The 15,149-nt window shown below is 40.2% G+C and overlaps 1 protein-coding gene across 7 annotated transcripts in view; it reads right to left on the bottom strand.

Moving 5' to 3' along the window:
- Positions 1-15,149, bottom strand: part of htr2cl1 (5-hydroxytryptamine (serotonin) receptor 2C, G protein-coupled-like 1) — a 159,398-nt gene that overhangs the window by 42,093 nt on the left and 102,156 nt on the right. For 5 of the 7 annotated variants that reach the window (XM_044342408.1, XM_044342406.1, XM_044342409.1 and 2 more), the window contains 3 exons: positions 8,981-9,150; positions 3,887-4,213; positions 2,647-3,737 (listed from right to left, as the gene is read on the bottom strand). In XM_044342408.1, coding sequence (XP_044198343.1) covers positions 2,647-3,073 — 427 coding nt within the window. In that variant the 5' untranslated portion in view covers positions 3,074-3,737; positions 3,887-4,213; positions 8,981-9,150. Of the gene's footprint in view, positions 1-2,646; positions 3,738-3,886; positions 4,214-6,484; positions 8,352-8,980; positions 9,151-15,149 lie in introns of those variants that run through there. The other 2 variants (XM_044342413.1, XM_044342410.1) reach the window with 2 other exon arrangements.

Below are 15,149 nucleotides of genomic sequence, written 5' to 3'. Positions count from 1 at the left end.
TCCTTGGGTTAATTGAGCCGACTGTGAGTTCTTGACCTCTCATTGATCCCCACTTCACCGTTTTTGACGGCCAAATCTATCCTCTCGTCCTTCAACCTTGTGTCCTCCCTCGGTGTTTTCAATAAATGCTGAAAGGCGCACACAGCCGCGCGAACAAGCTCTTCAAAGCAGCGCTGTATTGAAATTGTGGTGTTTATGCTTGTTAGCAGTTTAATACGATGATGAAGAGGTGATGAACTGATAAAAGTCAGAATCCCAGGAGGTCTTGACTGGCGTAACTCCAGACAAAATAACATCTGTGTTGACTTTCCCTAATCTGGCTTCTTTTGCTGTCATACTGATAACAAGCGACACATATTCTCCTCTCAGGCAATAGTGTTTAGCTCAGTTGCCATCACTGTTTGCTCCGTAACTCAGTTAATCAAAATTTTATCTCCGAGAGACACAAAATGTCCACATGTGACACTGGCAGATAACCGAGGACAAGTCTCATAGCGATGTCTCTGTCAGATGCACGAAAATCATTGAACACCAGCCGAATCTTAAAGTTTTATTCCTCAAATTGAGATTTGCCGTCATGATAACGGCCACGTCTTATCTGGCTGTCTCTGCTGTCTGGATTGGATTGGACTGGACTGGCATGTCTTCCACCATATTTGGCCATGATGCTCTTACACATTACTCCTGTGTATTCCCAAAGAATTTGGACAAATAAGGGATCAAATTAGCCATTAGATATTGGCTGAAAGTAAATGATCACACATCTTTATTACAAGGATTTGAGCCAGATTCCCAGTTAGTTTTCATAAGTTTTTATAAGTTTGTCAAGGTTTACAGCAGACTGCAATATAGTGCAGACCTTGGCAGATAACCAAAGAAACTCACATCAACATCACTGAGTCACAAATCATGTAGCACCAACCGAGCCTAAATCTTTTGTCCTGTCAGGATAACTTGTCCTGGACTTGCATCCAAAGACTTGAGACTTTTGAGACCCTAAAAGACTTTAAAAACACTTCGATTTGGCTCATATTCTCTCTGACCAGTGTTCAAATGGCAAAACGCCCAAAATGAACTCATCAGAATGCTTTTAAAAAGTGACAACAAAATGCTTGCAGATGTGGCATCCGCTGAAAAACCCAAGAAACATTCATGAGAAATGGTTTAGAGTTCTTGGAAGTAAGTAACGTTGGCATTGACGAGGATTACTGTCACTGAAAACTGCAAAGGCCGACGTCGTGTTTATCTGCAGCTCAGCAAAAGATTTCTCACTTACTGTCACCTCTGTGATCGGTTTTTTGACGGTGACACTTGCAGATACGCAGTAAGAAATGTTAATATAGCGACCTGGCTGAAACGTTAGAGGAAGACAGCCTTCCTTTAATTTAATGTTTTTACTCAACATTGGAAAAGAAATTCAATACACAGCCTACGATGCAACAACCCGCGATCCTATTAAGCTAATGTAGGCGTTCATGCAGAATCCTGGCATGGATATTGTAAGCAAGAACAGGAGTTGATAGCTGGTATTGCAATTATCAAGTTGGCATCCTCCAGCTCTTGAATCTCTTGCAAAATAACAGTGTGCAAAGTCTCAGAGAAACAATAATCATTTCAATCATTGCACTGAAAAATGTTGTGACGAGGCGCATGTCACAGTGTGCTGGCAACAGCTGGTGAGTGGGAGGGGGCCTGAGATCACGGGTAGAAATGTGCAAGGAGGATTGTTTAAATATTGGGTGAGATTTATATACGTGTCATGTGTTATTTTCATGATTAGTGACAAACTGTACACAACAAAATCAATTACAAGCGCTTATAGCGGGTTGGACTGTCTGTTTACTTATTGTATTAAGCAGAGTGAAAGCCTGTTAGCCAATCAGATAACTCTATGCAGGTAAGTGTGTGTATATACATCACTAAACTAACATATAGCAAGCAAATTGTTCTTAAGTCTGACATTTGAAGTAGAAACGTTTGCACCTTCTCTTTGACTGTCCAGCTATAAATGACTATGGGAATTACTGTAGTTTCCATATTTAAGGGTCAGCTCACCTACATTACAAAAAACAAACAAAAATCTTATTTAACCCCAGTGCCATGCAGATAGTTAGATAGTTTTGGTTTCATTTGGCCAATTGAATCAGGATAACACATAGATCTCTCAGTTACCAGTGTTAATAGGGGCTATTTCTTCAGTCGAAAGAAGTCAAAATAAAAATGGTTCACAGCAAGGGCTGTGGATTAATCAGCATACTTTCTCTTGAAAAAGAGGCCATTCTTAAAATATTTAAATGTAATATAATTTAAATGCTGCGAACACCACAAATCAGATTCTATTAACCACCACTGTCTTGGGTTAGAGGCGTTTTATCATTTGTTTCAACCAAGGTTTCAGGGTAATTTACCTCTTAAAATACAAAGGCAAGAATTTTTTTTTGGCATCTTTTCATTTTCTACAGATGTCCCCCAGCTACTATAAAAAGTTATGTTTTGCATCCAATATTGATTTCATATAAAAAGAATACATAAAACTGAAGTAAAAGAGTGAGTGGAAGTTCAACAGGAACGTTAATCTTTTTTTTTTTTTTACAGTATCTCTGAAGAATCCTCCAGTGTTTAACCATATATTTCAATAAAACTCACCATACAGGATGTTGATGAGGGAGATCGGCATGACCAGGATGCCTACGAGCATGTCCGCCACGGCCAGTGACCTCAGGAAGAAGTTGGTGGCGTTTTGAAGCTTCTTCTCCAGCGACACCGCCAGGATCACCAAGATATTGCCACCGATCGTCAGCGCGATGATGATGAGGATGAGCAACGCCGGCCAGTTTTTCTCTTTGATCGCCGCACTGGTGACGACCTCCTGGGTGAAATTGTCCAGACCTGCGCTCATGGCTGCCGCGCTTCCGACTCCACCGTTACTTCCGAGCCCTACCCCCCTTGTTTGGCTTTGGTTGAGCTCCAGGGAGATGTTGCTAGTCCAGGCTATCCGGCCCCCAACCTCCAGGGAGGAGGTGGTGGTGGTGGTGCCGAATCCACCAAGAAGAGCCCTGGCTGGGCCACCCATCCCAAAGGAGAGACCCTTACCCGGTTGGAGATTGAAGAGGGGAGGGCTCACTCAGCATTGAGGGAGACTTGAAGACTTTATTTGAGGTGTTTCTTCCAAAATATATTCTTAATACCAACAGTACACATTAATTAAGCACAGATTGAACACAACAGGATCTGAGGGAAGGGGAGAAAACAGGGAAGGAGCTACTTGGGGGGATAGGGAATGCCAGGGAAGAGGGGACGGGGAGGAACTAGCTACAAGTGTTCTGGGGTTTATATTTTGTTCCAATAAAGCGTTGCTAGCTCCAAACAACCTCAGATTGTTCCCTGAGGTGTGAATCCCCCATTTCCGTCCAACAAGTCATTGGCGAGAAGTTCTCAAGCTGTACGCCAAGTGAATACGTCCTGTGTTGCTTCTTCGTGTTTAGTCACATCCACCTCTTGCAGGAAGTAAGAGTCTAAGAGTCCCTAATTTAGAGATAAAAACTGGATTATTTATATCCATGTCTGCCAGCTCTCTGCTCCCCTCTGCAGGATCCCCACTAATTAGTTTGATGATGGGTATCGATCAGTTTTGATGTGTATGTTCAGCTAGAAATTGCTCCTGCTGCGAACAATGTTTCCAGACGGTTGTAAGAAGCTTTAACCTCCTTCAGGTCAGAGTTGATGATCGGTTTGATCTGTAGGGAATCAAGAGAAAATAAGACATTAGATTATTTGCAGTTGTATTTTTCTGTTCCTTATAACTTCCTGTTTGCATAATTTGTGACTAATTACCTAATCATCAATCATCCATTGTCTGATCAAGCCTTTCTCTTTTAATCTTTACCTTCTGTCCAAACATCTGGTGGTCTGTCCTCTCACATTCTTCATTTCCTTCCCTCCACATCTATGCATCCATTCTTCCTTCCTTCCATTTAACCCCATTCTTCCTCCTCTCTATTTCTTCCACCCTTACTTCTTTCTTCTTCTTTCCCTTATTCCTTTTTGTTTCATTCTTGTGCACCAAATCTTTCCTTCCACCTTTCATTTCCTTCCTCCACAGCCATTCATCAACCTGCCCACTCAATTCTTCTTCTTTTCTTCCCCTTTTTTGCTTTCCTTCCTCACAGTGATTCTTCATCAAGCAGACAAATTTATGATATTGTCTGAAACCCTAATAAAGGTTTTGGAAAGAGATCAAGTACCAGTGTCAAACGCTACAGTCATTTAAAATAAACCGGAGGAGATAAACTGAAACAGAACAGAAGCTTGGATGTTTACACCCTCACATCACAGTGTGTGTGTGTAAAAGTACTGGCTGTCCTCTCTATTTACCCTTAACCACTCAGACGACTTAGTGATTTAGAACCTCATAAATGTCTTCAAGGATAGGTGGAGGAGTCAGAGTGTGTGTGAGTCTGTGTGTGTGTGCACATACTGTATGTCTTTGCCTGTAAGAAACAGTAAGACGGAGCGTGAAAGATGGTGAAAACCAATGAGACGTTTTTTTGTAACATGTGTGGGCGCATGTTTAAGAATGAAAAGTGAACGGCTGTGTGCGCTTCCTTGTATTTTTTCCTTCTTTGTGTGCGCCTCCGTGTCCATATGTGTGTGTGTGTGTGTGCATTGGAGATAAAAAAAAAAAAAAAAAAAGATGGACTCAGGCCTCCAACCTGAGATAGTTTAGTGGGCGGTGAGTCCGTGATAATATCAAGCAGAGTAGAATTGGCTCTGCAGTTTTATGCGTGCGTGTGCATATTTTAATCATTAATATAACCACAATAATAAAACCTCTGCTTTGCATTACTTGAGTGTGTGTGTGTGTGTGTGGGCATGTTAACATTTGCATTGTTTAATGTTAATTTATTGTGTCTCAACGTGTGTGTGAGTGTGATCATTTGTCTCCGTTTTCCTTTTTTTTTCATGTAAATTACTGTGTATGCATAAATTAATTGTCTAGGTGAGTGATTGTGTGCAAACATAATGATTCATTCAGATTATTGATGTGTGTGTGTGTGTGTGTGTGTGTGTGTGTGGGCAGATGTGTTGTGTGTTTGTACTTTTGTCATTTAACTCAGTGTCTCTCAGTGTCTTCTACATGACTTACAAAAACACTTCATATGAGCGTCGACTGATCTGCTGCTTCTATGGTTAATGTTTGGTTAAGTTTACGCAACTAAAACTAGGTTAGTGAGGTCATAGGTTACGGAAAGATTGCAGTCATCGTTAAAAGAAACCAAGGCTGACCGTAGGTTTGGGTTGAGATGCACTTTTTACGTCCAAACATCAGCCCCTATCTTCTAACTCAGACTATATACGGCACCAGAACAGCATCTCAATACTTCCACCTTTACTTCTGAGAGACGACAGACATTATACGCATGACAAGAAGTCATCACTTTTCAGGATAACATAAATATACATCTCTTTAAGGTTGTTTGAACAATCAACTGATGCTGTAGTTTTTCTGGTGAGGACCGTCTTTGGAAGGATTTTTTACAGAATTGGCCCCTGTTTTTTAAGCATTCATTTATCATTAAAAACAATATTTCCATTTAATTTTAATGATACTGTTTGGTGGGATTCAGGCATAAAATTAAAATTAAAATTTTGTGAGAGGCTGCTGCATAATTTGATCTGTTGCATAATTTGATTGACCACTGGACTCACTGTTATTAGACCTTAAGGCAATGTGTCCCTGATGGAGAATCTCCTGCAGCTGCTCCTTACTGTACATGCACGCAGGGTCAGTGAAAGTAACAATGAATTTTCACACATCACATGTCTAATTTTTATTTTTTATTTTCACTTGAAAATCCATTTTGAGAGGTGGAAGGGTGTGACATGAGTTAGACGGGGGTGTAAAAGCGGTGCATAGTGGGGATGGTTCACGGGCGATGTGCCATTGGGTCTCGTTATTTGTGTGTTTGGTTGCATGAAGTAAAATAACTACTTGGTAACACAGGTCAAGCTCACTGCTTTTTGACTCACCCATTAAACTGCTTTTTTTCCCATCATTTATTATACTGTCTACCATTCTGCTGCAGCTTATCACTGGACCTCAGCTCAATGAGAAGCCACAGTAGCTACATTCAGCCAATTAAATGAGGCTGTAAACTATACTTTCAATCAGGATTTACTGATTATTTGTCTCGGCTATGTCTGCGCTGGAATAAAAAGGACTTTATGCAACATAAAGTCAATGAAACAATAGAGTAGTATCGGTGCTTTAAGCTAAAATGAATGAGGTTGTTGTATGCATCATTCTAAATGATGATAAACAGCATTTTAATGAGGTCAGAGTTGCTTTAAAAATGACAATGAAGCATAAGATAACAGGGTAAACAACTTTGAATAAGAACAGACAATGAGAGAAAATGAACTATTCATGCGTAGATGAACACGTAGGAATATGTGTGTGTGTGTGTGTGTGTGTGTTTATCACCTCTGCAGAGCTCAGTGTGTAATAGACAGGCTGCTCCTGCTATCTCCTCCTCTCAGGGAGAGTACCGTATCAGCGTAGTTCACAGGAAACTAAACAGTACTGCAGGCGAGCCATTTAACCGGTCCGATAAAGCAGCAATACATCACAGAGAGAGCGTGAGGGAGAGGAGGGAGAAGAAGAAAGAGAGAGAGATAAAGGATAAAGTGATTGAGAAGAGAGGAAGACAGGCAATTGGAAAGAGAAAGAAAAGGAAGTAGGGAGAAATAGACTATGAATAGATACATACAACCTGGGAGCCACCCTCGACTCGTCGAAGACAGTAACATGTTATTCTAACAATCCTCTTCCTTTTAGTCATCTAGTTTTAGCCTTAAACCTGGCATGAAAACACCAGAGTTCATTAGTTTTGAACCAAAGATTAGACACAGCCCCTGTGTCATCTCAGCTAACCCATCACATTATCTGTAGATTATTATTGTTGTTGTGTCTGTAAAACATTTCCCACCCCGGCTTCCTAGAGAGAGTTACACATTTACGGCTTGAGACTCCCGAAGGATCACGCCGTCGAAGCCTAGTTAAGGCACAGATGTCGCCGCCGTCGCTTTGCTTTTCACCGCAGGGACAAATTGCTGCCGCACTTATGTTTGTTAAAGCCATTTCTGCTCTGTGAGATAAAACAGTGGAGGGGTGGCGGGGAAATGGGATGGAGGGATTTTCTTATTAAACTGTCCGACAAAGGCAAACAGAACCGACTGCATTTTTTGTGTAGTTTGAAGCTTAACATTCAAGGGTTTATATTCCATATCCGTAAATGTTGTTAAATGATTAAATACCCATTTCTGCAACAACAATACTTTACATTACGGCAGGAGATTACTTTTTCCTAAATTTCAGTGTTGCTTCTGTTTTTTTTTTGTAGGGCAAAAGTGGATATTAGCTCCTCTGCAGCATTTGGAAGTGTGTGCAGTGTTTTTTCACTGTGCTCTGCTAAGATGACTGTAACCTTAATTACTGTTCCTATTAGCCTACATCTTTGTTTGCCTAAATTAGTTAAAGGTTCCCTGTGGAGTGTCTTGTAAACAAACAAAAGTTATGTGTATCCTTAACGTCTAACCAACATGCTAAATACATTTCATCCTCCGGAGAACATTTGCAAAGACATTTTTAAAGTATTTTAAATCTTAAATCTTTGTTGGCGCATTTTTGCGTTTCTTGGCTCATTATCATCACCTGTTTGTCAGTGGAGCAGTATGAAACCACTGGCAGGACTGTTTGTTGTGCAGTTGTATGATACACTGTGGTATCTGTTATTTTAGAAAGTGTGATGTGAACAAGGAGACTTCTTGAGGGACCGAAACAGCAAGGCAGGGGTCACATGACTGATAAGGGTAGCCGTGCTAGCACTAAAGCTAGTCAGCAAATCCTTTAGCAGGATATCTTGATTGTGGGTTTGACATTGTTTAAATGGGAATGGGTAGATTTCAGTCTGAAATGATTACTGTAAATGATGTTTGTTGTCTTTTTACTACATTAGTGTGTGGTTTTAAAAATCTGTTAAACCAGAAGTTATGCTAGCATGCTAGCTTACTTGGTTTGTATCTTCCATAGTTATTGTTTTTTACATTTGAAAATGTTGCATTGATTACATTTATGTCACAGAGATAAGCTGCTGCTCTGTTGGAACAAAATAGAGATAAAAGAGCAGAAACAAGAGTTGTTTTCCAAACTTTTTCGCATTTTGCATTCTTGCTGTAGAGTTTTATATTTTTTTTGTGTTGTGCACTTCCCTACTGATGACCGTCAGTACATATGGCCTAGCTAGGTGGCAAGGCTACGGGAAAGAAGGCTCACATGAGCCCTGTGTGAACGTGAAGTTGGCATAAACTGTATCTTATTATCCACAGCCTGAAGTGACTGGAGTACATTAATCATCAAGAATGCAGACTTACAAACCAGTAGCAGCATTCTTCATCTTTGCATGAATTAGTCAAGGCAATCAACTACGTACGGCAAGATATTGTGGCTGCTGTCCACAAGCGCACTGAGTTTGTTTTCGTGGCCACAGCTCAGAGTTTTTAGAATATGTCAAACATGATTCTGTAGCTTTATTTCTTTGTTTGGTTGCGGTGGCTGTCATGCTAATGCTCATGCTAACTGCCCATTTTTTCTCTCTTCCACATAAATTGCTCATGTAGCATTGAAGCTAATGCAGCAATACCGTGAGAAATGACACAAACATAAAACTCTGTTGCTCCTTTAGTTACAGCTATTGAGGACTTTCGCCACTGTGGGTGTTACATTGAAAAAGTGTGTGTTTTATGTAGTGATGAAGGTGCAGAAGGAGAAATGGTAGCCTAAATGACAGAGGAGACATTGAGGGAGCCAGTGAGAGGAAAATGAGAAAAGTAGTGAGAGAGAAAGAATGAAACAGAGACAGAAGGTAAAGACGGACAGAGAGAGGGTGTCATCCCAGTATCAGTAAATCTGGTCACTTACTTCTTGCCTCCCGATCGATACGCCTGCCCTTTGTCGCTGTTTTCCATTACCGTCGGCAGTGACCCTTTCTGACGTTACCCCTCTCTTTCTCTCTCGCTCTTGCTGTATCAATCCCTCTGTCATCTGTCATTCCACACCTCTGGAGCGAGGGATAAGCATCATCCATCCGCCTGCAGACAAAGAGGGAGGGAGAGGAGAAGGGAAAAAAAAAAAGAAAAAGACTGACTTTTTATGCTCTTTTTGTGAAACATTTCAGATCAAAACTGAGGAAAAAAGTGACCGAACACCTCCTGAAACCACAATGACTCCCACACGCACCCACACACCGGCAACAACAACATCACTGCACCGTTAATCTTCAGCTCTCACATCCAACACTGACGAATAAACACATACCACAGTCATATGGTTATCCTACAATTAATACTATGATACATGAGATAAACAACTGGCAAGTTTAAGCTTATGTTATGTGAGGAAGTCTGATGTACAGCTGTGTGAAACAACATAAAGTCAAAGAGGAGAACTGAATGTTTAACGGATGAAAAATTTGCAAAGAAATGTGAATAAACAAAATGACTTTACTGTAATTGTGTACTTAGCACAAAAAGTAAGGAAATTTGTGTTTGGTAGATTTTTTCTTTGTTGTAACGACGCTTCTTGGCAATAAATCTTATACCGTTGGAAAGCCTGTTTATTTCCCTTTGAAACGGTGCCACATTTGTAAGAAACATGCATTTGTGGGATGAGCAGCAGATGTGGGTTGCGCCCATGAAAAATTTGCCAAATCTTCTCTGCCAATGCCAAACAGCTTATTTTGCTATTGCTATTGACTCTTGTTTTGAGCTTCTGGTACCCCCAGGTGCTGCCAATCAGGTACCTGATTGGCATTGATCATGGGCCCCGCTACAGTGGTCAGTAGGTGTCTGCTCCAAGAATCGGCACGCCATGTTTGACTGATCTGGATAGGGCCCTGTTTCAAAAACAGACCCTCACCCTAAACGAACTAGTTACCTCGACCCCAAGTTTTAGCACACTGATACTGGATGTCATGCACCTGGCCGTCACTCTTTCATAAAACGTCATACAAACATTATGAGAACAATACTCCAATCATATTAACATTAACAAGCCTCCAGAATTATGCACAAAATGTGTTCTGATGTGACATTGTGACACTATTTTGACCATGTACCACAATGACAACACTTTCTGCTGCGGACAGGAGACAAGCGGTGCCGAGAGCAGCTTCAGAGTACAGTAATGTGTTGTATTGAGTATTGTGTTGTGCTGTCACAAGGGGTCATTTTCATCAGCGCAGCCACTAAGCCATGAGGCCACCTAATGGACTGCACAGATGGAGCGCCATTACGGACGGATGGACTGGGAGGAGTTTGTGGGCGGCGGTGTGGGGGGTGTTGATGGAGGAGGAGGAGGTTTGGATAGAGAAAAGACAGCAAGAAGTAGAAAAAATCTGTTCAGTTGTGACATGTCCTGGCTGAAAATGGCACTTCAACTAAGAATACAATGCAATATGTGGAGTTAGAATCTAAAGAATGTTAAAAATCAATATCCTGCACTTAAAACATTGATGTTTAGCTTCATAACAATAAGTAAACATTGTTTTTATATGAGTTTTTTATCCTGAGACACCAACTCAAAGTTGACATGAATGACAAGCAGGAAAAGTTACAGTAAGTGTGAATCAATGTTTAGATTAATCAGCCGTCACAACCTTGACTGGCACATTTTTATGTGGATGAAGAAGAAGAAGGTGTTCATGTTACTGGGTGAAGGAGATAACAGCTGCACTTTATTAAATACCTCAGTAGAAGATTCAGAAATGTATTTGTCTTTCATTAAATGATGTTAATCTATACCTGCTTATCCTGTGCAGGGTCTTCAAATAAAGGAGAGTAGTAATAAAAAATAATATAAGTAGTAGTAAAATAATAAAGAACATTAGTAGTTGTAAAATATATGATAAAAATACCAAAATCCTAAAAAACGTACTAATTATTCAGGGAACTGGACAGGTTTTCAGCCTTTTAAGCCTTATATTTCTGCATGTAAAGATAACTGCATGTAGTTTAATGATACAGTTTTACAATAGCCTCTAGAAACTGGTAGTTATAGCAGAATTATGTACAACCTCAAACTGTAAAGAGCGTAATTTATCCTATTAAAGAAATATCTCATTTATAGATTTAAACCAAAAGTCCTTCAGGTAATTCACTCTTTTATTTATAAATCAAAAATTCAAAAATAGATAGTATGGAAAACACATCAAGTTGAACACAGAGGTGTTGATACGTGAGTGAAGTGAGCGTAGCAGCCAGGAGAGAAGAAACAAACACACACGTAATGAGAAAAGGGATCAAGAGGGAGAATCAAAGTGAGGAAATTCTGGCGATGCAGTGTCATAACTTTTCATTAAGAGCTGGGAGGGGAGAAAGTCAACATCAGATTTATTGTGCTCATAGTAAGAGAAAAGGAGACAAGGAAAAAGATTTTTCATCTGTGCAACTGTGTTTTCAATGAACAGGCAAAGCAAGATGTTTCAGTAGACGTCGGTTAAGCTGCTATACTGCGTTTGACCACACGCATCGGCTAACAGTTAGCTGTGGTTACAACCCAGAGGAGCTCTGTTTCACACATTTAAGGAAACTTTATAAAAATGGGGAAGATATGGTAATAACCGCCATAACAAGGTAGCATCCTCAGTCCTGGATTCAAACACCACAGGGTGGACGTGGGTGCATCCAAGATGGCCACAAGGTAGAGGAGCTCTCATCCTGCACATACTAGTTTTTTAGTAATTAGTGTCAAAACACATATTTAAGTAATCAAACGCTCACTCAGAATACTCTAATTGCTCAAACAGAATATTTTCGGTCAAGAAAAGGCTTAAAAGACATGGCGACATCGAAATACTTCAAAAGCTCTTCCCGTGCGTCTACCCGGAAAAGTCCGGCACATGAGGATGACCACGGTGCCGACATGCCGGATAGTCTTGAAAAGCTGTTTGCAGAAATTTCAGAAAACACCATAGGGTGGATCAAGAGACAAATTCATTCATACAAGAGAAAACACAAATACCATTTAGACGGGAATCACAATGAGAAGCCAGGATGTGTTTTATGTGGATTAAGAGTCATTAGCAGTTGATTTATCATGTGATCCCTTCCTGTTTTCTTGAATATATTCACATACAGGCAGCTGATGGATGATTTAAGGATATTAAGGGATTCATAAGCTTACTTTCTAAATGGTTTAACTGGAAATTAAGTGCAGAAAAGTTGCCGAGAACAAAAAAGTGAGACAGACAAACTGGTAGTGAGAGAGATGCTGTATATATAGTGAGAGAGAAGTTTGAATGTGTTTAAAGAGACAAAACGGCAAAATGTATTCTCTGCAGGATGATGTAAAGGTCATTAACACAGAGCTGCGCTGCTAATGTAATACCACATAATCCCTCCATTTGTGTGTGTGTGTGTGTGTGTGTGTGTATACAGTATGTGTGTAAGGGAGAGAGATGGGAAGGGGGGGAGGTGGTTGAATGAGTAATATATTAACTCAAAGGTATCCGGGATTGACAAGAGAGAAAAAAGGAAGGAAGGAAGATGACGAACAATGTGTATGTGCAGCACAGTGAAAAATATGTGCTGGCTGTTTTGATATTTGTGTGTGTGTGTGTGTGTGTGTGTGTGTGTGTGTAGGGGGGGGAACGTCTATGATTTGAAGGCATTACAACGCCCCGCAATGTAAAAAAAACCGGACCGACAGATAACAGATCGCAGCGTGTTCACTCCGAGACACAACGGAGGACAGAACAGAGCGTTCCTCAAATCAGTCGAGAGACTCTAGATTATACACGGTACACACTCGGCTGCATACAAAGCCACAGAAGAAGAGAAAGTCGAGCCTTCGGGCGCCGCAGAGAGAGAAAAGAGAAAGCGGGAGAGTAGAGCACTCAAAGATTCAAAGCATACAAATGATAGATGATGACAAAGCCAGAGAGAAAGAGAGAGAGAGAGAGAGATGAATGGATGTGAGGGAATGATTGGAATAAAAGAAGGCAATGTAGAAGGAGAATATTAATGGATCTCTATGGCAGGGTTTTACTACTATTTTATTTTTTTTAAAAAAAGGGAAACAATGAAAAGTGAAGTGAGGAAGGAAGCAAGAGAGAGAAATGTTTAAGAGGAGGAACAAATTGTGTGAATAAAGCAGGGAGGGAGGTAGAGGGATCAAAGGGAAAACAGCAGGGAAGAAAGGAAAAGGGAGTCAGAAAAGTAGAAAAGGTGGAAGAGAAGAAGAAGAAGGTAACAAGAAAGGACTGACATGAAGAATTAATGAAGGAAGAGGGTCGAGGACGAAAAGAAGGGGTGGGGGGGGGTTAATGTAAAGAAGCATTCAAGGAGGGAAGGAAGGAAAAAAATGGAAAATTACCTTGAGAAATAAAAGGAGTAAGGAAGGAAAGGTATGTACAAGCTTCTATGCAACATGATTTTTTGCAGCAGTATACAGCACAGTCTTGCTCTGGTAGTATTTCTTTATATTCTGCTTTTTTTTATGATTAACGAGTATCTTACATTGACCCAGAATCTGAAATTGGAAGCGTTTCAAAAAGCTGAATTTACCTTCAGTTCGCTGTCAGCGATGCACGCAAGCTCGGTGATTGACGTTTCTCACTAAAATGCACTTTGGAAGTCGTAGCTGACTCCTGTTTTTATGTGCATATTGCCTTTGACTTTATACATCAAAGATCAAGATGATGCAGTTGTACAAATGATGTCCAGACAAGCTTCAGAAGTGCTTCAAAGCTCAGTCACCCAATGTTGTCTGTGCAGAAAGTGTGTTTTTTTTAAAGATTTTATTCAACATTTCTTTAATCAGGAAGTCTCTTTTACAACAGAAACCGAGCCAAAATGTCATTGTAGAGTAGATTATACATAAAAAATGTGCATCATTCACAACATAGGATCAAAGGGAGAAAGTGCGACTATTCAGAACAGTTACTTTCTTCTCAAAATACGTTTTAAGTGTGGTGCTGATTCAGTATGAAGGTTGTGTTTCTAAATTAAGTTTGTCTTTTAAATGGTTCCAAGCGCAGCATGCATTGTATGAAAATGCAGTTTTGCCCAAATTCACAACAATCTTTGGGAACTCTGATTATTCTTCTAAAGGATCTGGTCTGAGAGATGTTTGAAACAGAAGAATGGTGTTAAAAAAAAACACAAAAAGGTAGATATGAATCCTCCTCCGTAGTTTTAATGAGGGTCAATCGAGTTAAATCACAGTGATGATGGTAAACTCGATCCAGCCTACACAGTAGTGAGTCAGATACAAGCACTGTGATACAAAACAGGTAAATATGTGGACTGAACAAGACAGGGGGGGAAGCGTTTCTTAAAATGAAAGTTATGAATGTGTGTATGGACGGTTCATTTATCATCCAGCCATAAGCAAAGATGTATGAAGAAAGCTTTTTTTTAATTTACTTCCATCTATTGTTTGAGGAGTAACAATGCATGCCAAAAACAATTCCTCACACTTCACGCTACACTGAAAAAAACACTTGATGCGACAACTACGAGTGTAGCCAAATCCACCAAAGCAGAAATCATCAGGATTAACGTTTCAAAGACGCCTCAGGATCTATGGGAAATATATGTTAATGTATATGAGCAAAAACCAATGCAGAAAGATAAAGGCTACAAATTACCTCAACTGTGGTCTTCTAGTCAGATTGATAAAGACAAATTGATGTTTAATTAGCGCCTTTTAAGTTCAAATAGCTGGAGTCTTACTGTGCAATTTGCATTCATAACACCACAGGAAGAGAAAAGGAGGGAATGGAGGGAAAATGTCAGTCAGAGTTGATAAGTGAGGTAATGAAAATGGAGCGGTTTTCATTGCTATCAGCACGACTTGTACAAAAAAAAAAGAAAGAAATCGTGGCATACAGAGCGATACACAAACAGGAATGTTTTAACCACTCAACCATGCATCTCACACACACACTTCAGTAGTAGAAACTCATTATGTTTCCTGAAAGGCCTCTTGGCTATTAATCAGAAACAGACCCCCCCCCATATGTTTATCAGCCAGTATCATTCAACTGGGAGAAAGAGAGAGAGAGAGAGAGATAGAGAGAGAGAGAGGC

This window comes from Thunnus albacares, chromosome 22, assembly GCF_914725855.1.
Source record: "Thunnus albacares chromosome 22, fThuAlb1.1, whole genome shotgun sequence".
NCBI classification, from domain to species: domain Eukaryota; kingdom Metazoa; phylum Chordata; class Actinopteri; order Scombriformes; family Scombridae; genus Thunnus; species Thunnus albacares.
This window is presented reverse-complemented; position numbering and strand designations above follow the sequence as displayed.